We start from the raw sequence: 10,581 nt of genomic DNA on the forward strand, positions 1-10,581 counted from the left end.
TATATATATATATATGTATATAATGTAGGATATAGTTAATGTGTGACAGTCACAATAACCAAGGAAACAGCTTACCTTTTTTCTAAGATAACTGACCTTTCCTGTGATATATATATATATATATATATATATACATATATATAATGCCTATCATTCAACAGAGTGTAATGGATGCTTTTTGTGTGGCACTATCACCAGTGCCTTTTACATGGCACTAGCACCAGTGCTTTTTATGTGGCATCAGTACCAACAGGGTCACCGAGTATCTTGCAAGACAAAAGAAACCCTTAACTCGGCCGTGGGAAGTAGTATTGAGGAGGTGTGGATTTGTGCCATTTGAGAGACTTAAGGTATAGAAGGGACAAATATGCCTTCCTGAAAGGTAAATATATGAAGACCCCCCAGCTCATCATCATCATCATCATCATTACTTAATGTCTGTTTCCCATGCTGGTATGGGTTGGACAGTTTGACAGGAGTTAGCCAGCTGAAGAGCTGCACAGGCTTCATGTCTGTTTGGAATGGTTTTTATGGCTGGATGCTCTTCTTAATGCCAACCACTTTACAGAGTGTACTGGGTGCTTTTATGTAGCACCGGCATGGGTGCTGCTCTTATGGGGCACCAACACAGGTGTTGCTTTTTATGTGGTATCACCACCAATGAGCCTGCAAGATTAAGATTGCTCAGCTGAAGAGGGATGCAGGGACACAAGGCCTGTATGCAAGGACAGCCATAATTTTACTTAGCTTGATATGTCTTCTCAAGCACAGCAAACTGCCAGAAGTTTCGATCCTTTGTCATCTGTGAGGCCTAACATCTGAAGATCCTTTCTCACCACTTTGTCTCCTTGTGTCTTCCTAACCCTAACCCCTTTTACAATTAGAGATTGACATACGTGATGGCTGTCCACTTGTGGCCAAGCAAGACCATCACTGATCATTGCCCATGCATGAGATTATTGCACCAACAGGTAGTTTTACCCAAGTTTTCCCCTACAGCTTCCATGCTTGCTGTGGTGCCCTCCTACATGACTAGATATCACACAGATACCTCACTGATGATTGCACAACCTAAAATTTAGGTCCAATAAAGTTTGCACAACACTTCATAGATCCTCTCCCCCCTACTGATATGATCCAGAGACAAGCCAGAGCAAGATATCCAGTGCCAATACGGGTCTCATGTTCGGGATTGCCATAATCTCAACTGCAGACAAAAGATCAGCAAAATGTTCAATGCCATTCCTACATATCAGATTTTGTATCAGATTAACCTTTTCCTGGAGACATTCCTTAACAAAAGCTAAGGGGCACCTCATTCCCAGGGGTCTTCCAGCATGCCAGACACCAACCTGAAATTTTTGAAAGCCTACCATATTGCTAGATCGTCATTGAACCTATCTTTTTGACAGGTCTTGTTTTCAGTCCTACTAAGTTTCTAGCAACCCTCTTCATCAGGCTAACCTAGTGGAGAAGGGGCCACTTTAGATGACAACAACCCCAACATGCAACAAGTTGTATCAGATTTCATATTGCCAATAACACTCTTCAGAGACCTCATAAGTGATCTGACATGATGGCTGTCCACTCGTGACCAAGGAGAACCGTTATTGACCTTTAGGAACATTGTGCACTCAAGACTGCATTATACTTTACACTTGCAGCTCCGTTGGTGACTAAAGAGCCCTGCTCTTGACAAACATACATGACAGCAAACATTGCAAACCAAGCTTTCCCCATTCAATACACTAGCAGTTCTATGGGGAGGAGTTAAGAGATGAAGAGGCAGCATGTTGTGTGCATAAGAGATCACCTGTGTAAAGAGATGGGTAGAAGGGAAGGTGTATGCGTGGTTTCGGTACAGGTCTTTAGCTGGGGCTGAGTGGGTGTGGTGAAGGTGAGAGTGAGATAAAATAGCGGGATGGGGGAAGAACGGTGGAGAAAACGATGTGATGGATAAAAGAAAATAAAATAAGTTCAGAGAAAAAGTTACAAAGTCGACAAAAAGTGGAGAAATACAAAGGCTAGATATGATATCCGAAAAATAAGTTGAGCTTGAAAGAGTATGTAAAAAGGCAAAGAGGAACAAACTTGGTTAAAAATATATACAAAGCACTTAGAATGATTAATGCAAATGGGAAGAGTTGATTTTAAGTTGCAAAACTAGGGATTTGTGATATTAAAGATATATTTTTTTCCTGCAATTTGTCCCTGGTCCCCAGAAGTTTCCCCACACTTAACATAGAAGCTCTTTCGTTTAGTCAAGCGTCCGGCCTCCTTCTTCAATCGCCTCTCAAGAATAATTCACAGATCGACAGATTTTTCTCCATACAGTTTTTCACTCCTTTACCACACAAACCTTCTCCTTCCTTTCATCACAATTCAAACGACTACTGTAAATACCTGGTTATGAAACAACAGGTTTTAAACGGCCGTCTTTTATTTTACTGTGGGAACCAGATATTAAAAGAGTAAATGAAAAATAATGAGACCAACGAACGAACTGGAAAAGCAAGGAATCCTACGGCCTTTCTATTAGAGACTAACCACATAATGACACAGAAAGCAAAACAGCTTTAGGCCAAATATTAAAAAAATATATCACTAATGACTAAATAAATTAAAGATTAAGATTGTTCATTTAAATATTGATGATAATAACATTCTTCCCCACCGTCTTTAAAATATATTTATTATATTTTTTGCGTATAAGCTTCGTTATTTAGTATTAATTATTTTCTTGCATTGATGATACGTTATGTTGGGAAAAGATTCTTTCTGAAGTTTGATTTTGAAAGATGAGTAGAGGTCGAAATCGATCATTCGTCTGAAAGGTTTATCAAGCTTATGATGACGACGTTGATTAGGCAGAGATTTGCATATTTCTATATGTATGTGGGTGTGGTTGTTTTCGGATACACACACACATACATAAAGACACGCATACATACATTATATATATATACATTTTATATATATACATTTATATATATACATTATATATATATATATATGTATATAATGTATGTAAATATATATATATATATATGAGTCGTGTGTGTATGTGTGTATGAGTACATGTGTATTTCCTTGGATTCTAGATCATCCATATGTGTGTGTACATAAATACATACAAACGAACGTACATATGAAGTACAGACACACACACACATCTACAGTGCATTTGCAATTTAAACCAATGATAGGCGCGGATAATATTTGGTGCGTTATTCAATGGCAAGCCCGCAGCGAGGGACGTAGCAGTGGTGTTACGTCAGCACTCGACGAACGTACACACACACACACACGCACACGCACACAACTCTCTCTCCCTGTCTCTATACATACACACACACACACGTACATACATACATATATACACGTACACACATACACACACGCACCAACGAGATGGCGGAGCAACCGTCTAAGACAGATATTTCGGCTGTCTTCAAGCGACTTAAATCTATTCCATGTAACAAGGTAAAAACCCAGATTATAAGCTTCTCTTTTCTTCTTCTCTATCCGCTGACATTTCCTATCTTTTATTTTATTCTCTCCCACCATTCTACACAACAGTCCTATGATGCCTGCCTTTTGCTTACATATGTATATATCTTATATGTATCTTATATCTTTTATATTATATTCGTGGCTACTGTCAATCCAAGCTGTCCGAATTTCTGTTTCGACTTCCCTTCTTTCGTACCTTTCCTCCAGCTGTTGTCAGTTTATTCTGGATTTCTATATAATAATAATAATGATGATAATAATGATAATAATAATGATTTCTTTTGCTTTGACACCTTGATGTGTCAATCAGTTTTCATAGATTGAAAGAATTATACAAATAAAACGAGATATGAAATATCAACCCAGATGTGATTTGAACTTCAGACCAGAAGTAGTGGAGAAATGGGTCTTAGAATCATAAGAATGTTTTCTACTATATAAAGAAGGCCTGAAATGTTGGAGTAGGGTCCAGTCAATGACATCGACCCCCAGTGCTCACCTTATTTTATCGAACCCTAAAATATGACAGTTGACTTCGGTAGGATTTGAACCCCAGAACACAATGTTTATTGTAATAATAATTATTGTTATTCTGGAATTTGTGAGAGTGGGGGGTTGCATCGACCTCAGTATGTGACTGGTACATAATTTTATTGATACCTTCGCTTGGAGTATAATTGATTCAGTCGGTCCTGGTATATAATTGCTTCTTAATTCAACAACCGATCGTCAGAAAAGATTAAAAAAACAAAAAACCGAATCTGAATTTGAACACAAAATGTTGAGAAGGAGTTCAGTCGTCCAGTAAATATTGATAAGGTTTTCTTTTCATGTATCACAAATGCCAAATTTTTCGAAGGTTTGTTGTGAGTTGAGGGGAGGAAAATGGTTGAAAAGGACATCAGTGTCTTCTCTCCTGTTTACAGAGTATCAAACGAGAGAAGGCTTTTATGTGGTCGCTCGATATGCTAGAAATAGTAGTCAAATCTCCCTTAAAAATCACATCCTAGGGTCTTAAAATAAAGAAAGCACAGCTGGATAATGTTATCCTTGGTGTGCTACTGAAAAGACGGTGGAATTCCTTCCATCACAGATCTGCTTGGTTAAGTTTTGAACTGGGCAACACAGCAACGACTGTGAACGATTGGTTTGCCTTATATATATATATATATATAAAGAGCAACACACACACACACACACACACATGAACTGTTTACAATTATCATAACTTAATAGGATGGGATAAGTAAGGGATGGTTAGGAAAATACGAGTAAATAAACTACATCTAAAAACAAATCTTCATACCGTTATCTCCTATCGAGATTCAAGGTAAGAAAACAGTGGAAAATACACCATTTATTTTGCAAACTGTTTAAAAAGCACTGACCAAGCTTTGCAGGATTCAATTATTGTTATTATAAAACTCAAACCTAGCTTGACTTGATCTTCTTCTATACAGGTTCTTGAATGTTGTTTTCTCTCCTTATTAAATATACATTTTATAGCTGTTCATCTCTATACTTGAACAATTATTGGATTGGTGGTGGTGTTTATGGCTACGATTAACCTATTCTGAAAAATTCTATTTCATGTGTGTGTGAATTTATATACGGCAAAACTCAATGCGTAAATCAAGTCTGTGTGTAATATATATATATATATATATATATATATATATATATATATATATATATATATATAATCTTTTATTTAAAGCACTAAATTCAAGATCCTAGTGTTTCGTCCAAAGGAGCTTGTCAATTTGACAAGTACCCAGGATTTGAGAAACTAATTGACAACTAATGAAAATATTTTATAGACATGCAATATATATATATATATATATTGCGTGTGTGTGGTTGCCATTAATTTTGCTCAATTTGGGACGGAGCCGATAATATATTATTAAATGATACAACAAAATATTGGACCCACTAATTTGAGTACCAATACTGTTTGATAACATTGCTCGTGTCCCAGTCGAAACCTATTATAATAAATTAGACAGTGTTTTTTGTATCGAATTTCGCCATACACTGATATTTTGTTCTCAAAATTCTTTCAAAATAACAACCCCATCAAAATTAAAACTTTGTAATTTATCAGGCATTGTTTGGATTCAGCTCCACCTTTCCATCCCCTCCTCACCTTCCTGCTCTGTCCGTTTTTATTGTAACCACTTGTCTTCTGTTTTATTCTTCTAACCTCTCGTATTTATTTATTTATTTATTTCCGTCTCTCCTACTGATGACTTGGCACTATGAGTGAATGCGTGTGGTGGGAAACTATAAATCATTCTCAACAGCTGTGCAATAGGTTTTATTGTGTGGCTTCGTTAAAACACTAATCGCCACCGAAAGCTCAACACCTCCGGCTATTTACGGGGCATTACGCAATCGTTGACCTGTTAGATATAACAGCCAAACCGCCCTCAAATCCAACCCTATTATCTCCATAATTATAATAATCCTTTCTATTATAGACACAAGGGCCGAAATTGTGAGTGAGGGGCCTAGTCGATTACTTCGATCCCACTGATACTTAATTTATCGATCCCGAAAGGATGAAAGGCAAAATCTACCTCGGCGGAATTTGAACTCAGAACGTAAAGACGGACGAAATGCCGCCAAGCATTTCGTCCGGCGTGCTAACGATTCTGCCAGCTCGCCGCCTCAATAATATTAATAATAATAATAATAATTATTATTATTATTATATTAATTCAAAATATGGAGAGGTCGTATTGTAGTCTAGATGAAAAAGAAAAAAAGATGATTACGGCCAGAACTCCGTTGATTATAAATAAGTCAGCTCCGTCAGGAAAAGGATAAATAGAATTTTCCTTTTCCTCTTAATTTTTTCCCCCTAATTTTAGTCCTGTGTAGCCAAGTAGTGGTGAGTGTTTAATTTGACGCTCTACCAATTAACTCATAAACATGAGCTTTCTCGGGGAAGGGCACCGTTTGAGGTATTGTTTATTCAATTTAACCCCCAAGTATTATATGTCTAGTGGTATTTAGCTTGGAAGGTTAACGTGATCTCTTTGATCTCCCAGAAATCATCACCAGAGTTTCCCTGAAATTACATCCGAGCATCTTAAAACAAGGACGCAAACTGATGATGTAAAGCCCTAAAAAGGACTTCGCACACCTGCACGCGCGCGGGTGACACTGCTGGAAAGGTGTTTGATTAGAGATTTACCTGTCTGGATCTCACCACCACCGGCCCTTGTTTTATCGACCCCTGGTGGGACTTGAGCAGAAAAATGCAGGAAGGGCAGAAATGAAAACTGTAATGCTTTGGTTTTCTAACCCTGTCTGCCCCTGTTAATATTTTTGTGCGGGTTTGAAAAGAATATTTCACAGTGTAAACATGGCTGGATATCGAAATAGAAGTTCGTTTCATATTATTTCATTTAGTATCCTCGACTGATTTATCAATCTCTCTCTCTCTCTCTCTCTCTCTGCATGTCACATGATCCATTTATTCCATGCAGTGAGTTTTCATTATATTCCAAATGACGGAATTGATTTTTCTCTCTATTTTCTCAATCGTCAGTAAACATATCACCTACATTTTCGATTACTAGCTTCGATTATACAATTCTTGCCAGATCTCACACTTCTACCTTACTGTTGTTGTTTAACCCCGATCGGCTCTGCTCAAACAAGCCTACGATCAAAAGCATTTCAACCATAATCAAGTCTGGGTTTATATTTTTGTAGATGGATATAAATATAGGTGTATCATGAATAAGACTACCCAGAGTGTCCCTTTTCTTAGACTCTGTGTTGTTATATTCGAAGTGACAAATTCAGTGGTTTGATGTGTTTAGTTACCTCCCATTTACTGTGTGTCAGCATTGAAAATAAGGATTTTCCGGAATCGGTAGCGCCATCTTTAGAGAGTAATGTTTACAATATAAATATTGGTTTCATATTTTTGGTTCAAGGCCAGCGATTTCGAGGAAGGGGTTAGTCGACTAAATCGTCTCCAGTACTCAAATGGTACTTATTTTATCGTCCCCGATAGAATGAAAAGCAAAGTCGACCTTGACGGAATTTGAACTCTGAGCGTAATTAGCGAGGAAATAATGCTAAGCATTTTGTTCCACGTACTAATTATTCTGCCAGCTCGCCGCTTTATTTACAATATAAATATTAGACGGTAGGTTAGCGGAATCAGTAAATATCAAACAAAACGCCTTATAGTATTTGGCTGTCTTTTTACGAACTGAGTTCAAATGAGGAGGCCTGTAGTTTGTTGCTAGAAATCAAACCGGGACTTGACTAACTCCGGCTGAGTCAGCTGGGCGAGAGAGTCTGATGGTGAACATCACTAATGATGCGTCCCAGAGCTTCTATAAGATGTACTTTGGGATCCGATATAATCAAAAACAACCATTATCCTGTCATCTCATTCTTGGTCTACCCCTACGTCTCCTGCCACTTGGCTCAGCTTGAAGAATCTTGCAATCCTTTCCTGTAACATTTTAACCACATCTCCATTGTACAGCAGCAAATAGACAACATATTTTTTAGGACGTAAGACACTTAATGAACTCTATCAATTTCCCCATTCTTTGAAAAGCAATAAAAATTGACATAGAAAACACTCGCCTCCTCGCTGCTGTCAGTATTTAAGATCAACACGATGTTCTTCTACTGACATTAACACAAAGAGAATATCCCGGTGTGCTATTTTTTTTTTCCTCTGCACCCTTCCTCAAAGTGAATTTTTATATCCTATTACAGACCAACAAAGCATTCAGAATATTTTTGATTAAACCTCAAGGCAAAATAATGACTGTGTGAAGAAAGTGCAATCCTTTAATGTAAATGTATATTCTGATAAAATATCTAACAATATTGAAAAGAGAATTGTCTTGTCTCAATTTGTTTCACTGAACAGTTGTTTAAAGAAGTGCCCTAGCAATGCCACGGTTCAATAACTGAAACCAGTAAAATAGAAAAGAGAGACATTCACACCAAATTGTGTCATCCACATACGAGAAGGTTGTTGCAGTTTATAATAGAAAAAAAAAAAGTTTTGTATTTCTCTTAAATCTGTTAGGATTATTGGATATGTTCTGAACCAAAACCTAAATCCAGTTTTTCTCACGCTATAGAATGCATTTCATTGGATTTCATTCAACCTAACTAGTCACACTATCTCTAAACAAATACATCTTCAGTAGCAGTTGATGAACATTCACTTTTGTCCTTTTGATTTCCCTTGTGCTGTTATTATCTCTCAAATCATTATCTCAAAAAGATATTTTTCTTGTTAGAACTCCAGTGACACAGGAGCTTAATTCATGTTTACGTAAATGGATTGTTTTTTTGTTTTTTGAACAAGGGATTATGCACAGAAGAATTAACCCTCGAGGGAATGGGCAATGTGAACAAGCCTACTGGACAAAAGTTAGTATTGTTAGCTTTGAAGTCATAGACTCTTTCAGGATCTCACTGGGAAGATATTCTTTTTGGAATTTTCCTTCATTTAGTTTGGTTTCTGCTCTCAGCTGGTCGCCTTCCTTTAAATAAACATGTATGCACTTCAAAAGGTGATACTTTATTTGAAGAAACTCAATTACTAGATTTTAAATGACAAGTTTATCTTTATTCAGAAAAATGATAATAAACACTGTCTCACTTATAATTCCTCGTATCCAAGTGAAACAGTTACAGAGTGTGATTTTCTTAATTGCTGATTCAGTTCTACATCTTAGTATCATCGCTCAGGGTACTCAGCTTCCTTCCATGATACCATTTCTCAAACAGTAGACATCTTGGTTTAACTGAAATGAAACGATGATTGTAATGATGGCAATAATTATTTCCGATTCTAGCACACAACCAGAAATTTTTAGTGGGGTGGGTTAGTTTGATACCATCAACCCCAGTACATGATTAGTACTTTATTTTGTCAACCTTTGAGGTATGAAAGGGTTAGTTAACATCAGCAGGATTTGAACTCAGAATGTAAAGAGGCAGAACAGATATCACAAGCCATCTTCTCTCACAGAATATTGAAAATGAGTGACACTGTTTCTTTGATAGTGACACTCACTTCTGTCAACACAATGTCACTACTGTCAACACAATGTCAATACTGTCAACACAATGTCAATACAGGCTTTATTCAACACAATGCTATAAGAGAAGACAGTTAACTAAGGTGCCACACTGTGGGACTGAACTTGAAACCATGTGGCTTGGAAGCAAAATAGTTAAAGAAAAAAGAAACGCCATTCAAAGTAGACCTCACACATGGTTCCAGCAAGATGGGGCAACTGTTTATACCACAAGAGAAACAATGCAGTTGCTACGGCAGTGCATTGGAGAGAGAATAATCTCCCGCTACGGCAATGTCAACTGGCCTTCATGTTCCCCAGACTTGACTCGTCTGGATTTTTTTCTTGTGGGGATACCTGGAAGAGAGAGTTTATGTCAACAAATTGGAGACATTGGTGCAACTGAAAGAGAACATCAATAGAAAAATCAGGGAAGTGGGGTCTGAAACTCTTGAGGGTTTTATGGTGCAAGTTTTGGAAAGAGCACGGGTATGTGAAGCGGAAAATGACTGCCATTTAAGCAATGTCATTTTTCTTATGTAATGTAGAGGTGTTGCAAAATTTGACTTGTGCATATTAATTTCCATTATGTGCTTTATATTGTATCAAAATTTCATGCATTTAGAAACATGGGCTGTAACTGCTGAGGACATACGTAAGCTCGCAAGGAATGAAGCCAGTATGCTCCGTTGGATGTGTAATGTCAATGTGAATACCCGTCAGAGTGTAAGTATCTTGAGAGAAAAGCTGAACATTAGAAGCATCAGTTGTGGTGTGCAAGAGAGACGATTGCGCTGGTATGGACATGTGGTGAGAATGGAGGAGGATAGCTGCGTGAAAAAGTGCCACACCCTAACAGTTGAAGGAACCCGTGGAAGAGGTAGGCCCAGGAAGACCTGGGCTGAGGTGGTGAGGCAAGACCTTCGTACATTGGGCCTCACCGAGGCGATGACTACGGACCGAGACCTTTGGAAATGGGCTGTGCGTGAGA

At 37.7% G+C, this 10,581-nt stretch overlaps 1 protein-coding gene across 1 annotated transcript in view; it reads left to right on the forward strand.

The window, feature by feature from the left end:
* Window positions 1-3,244: 3,244 nt before the first annotated feature.
* The window catches only part of LOC106881471 (ADP-ribosylation factor GTPase-activating protein 2), a 40,810-nt gene continuing 33,473 nt past the window's right edge, over window positions 3,245-10,581 (forward strand). Inside the window, exon 1 of the mRNA XM_014931864.2 lies at window positions 3,245-3,483. Coding sequence (XP_014787350.1) covers window positions 3,412-3,483 — 72 coding nt within the window. The 5' untranslated portion in view covers window positions 3,245-3,411. The remainder of the gene's footprint in view (window positions 3,484-10,581) is intronic.

This window comes from Octopus bimaculoides, chromosome 24 (assembly GCF_001194135.2).
Source record: "Octopus bimaculoides isolate UCB-OBI-ISO-001 chromosome 24, ASM119413v2, whole genome shotgun sequence".
NCBI lineage: Eukaryota > Metazoa > Mollusca > Cephalopoda > Octopoda > Octopodidae > Octopus > Octopus bimaculoides.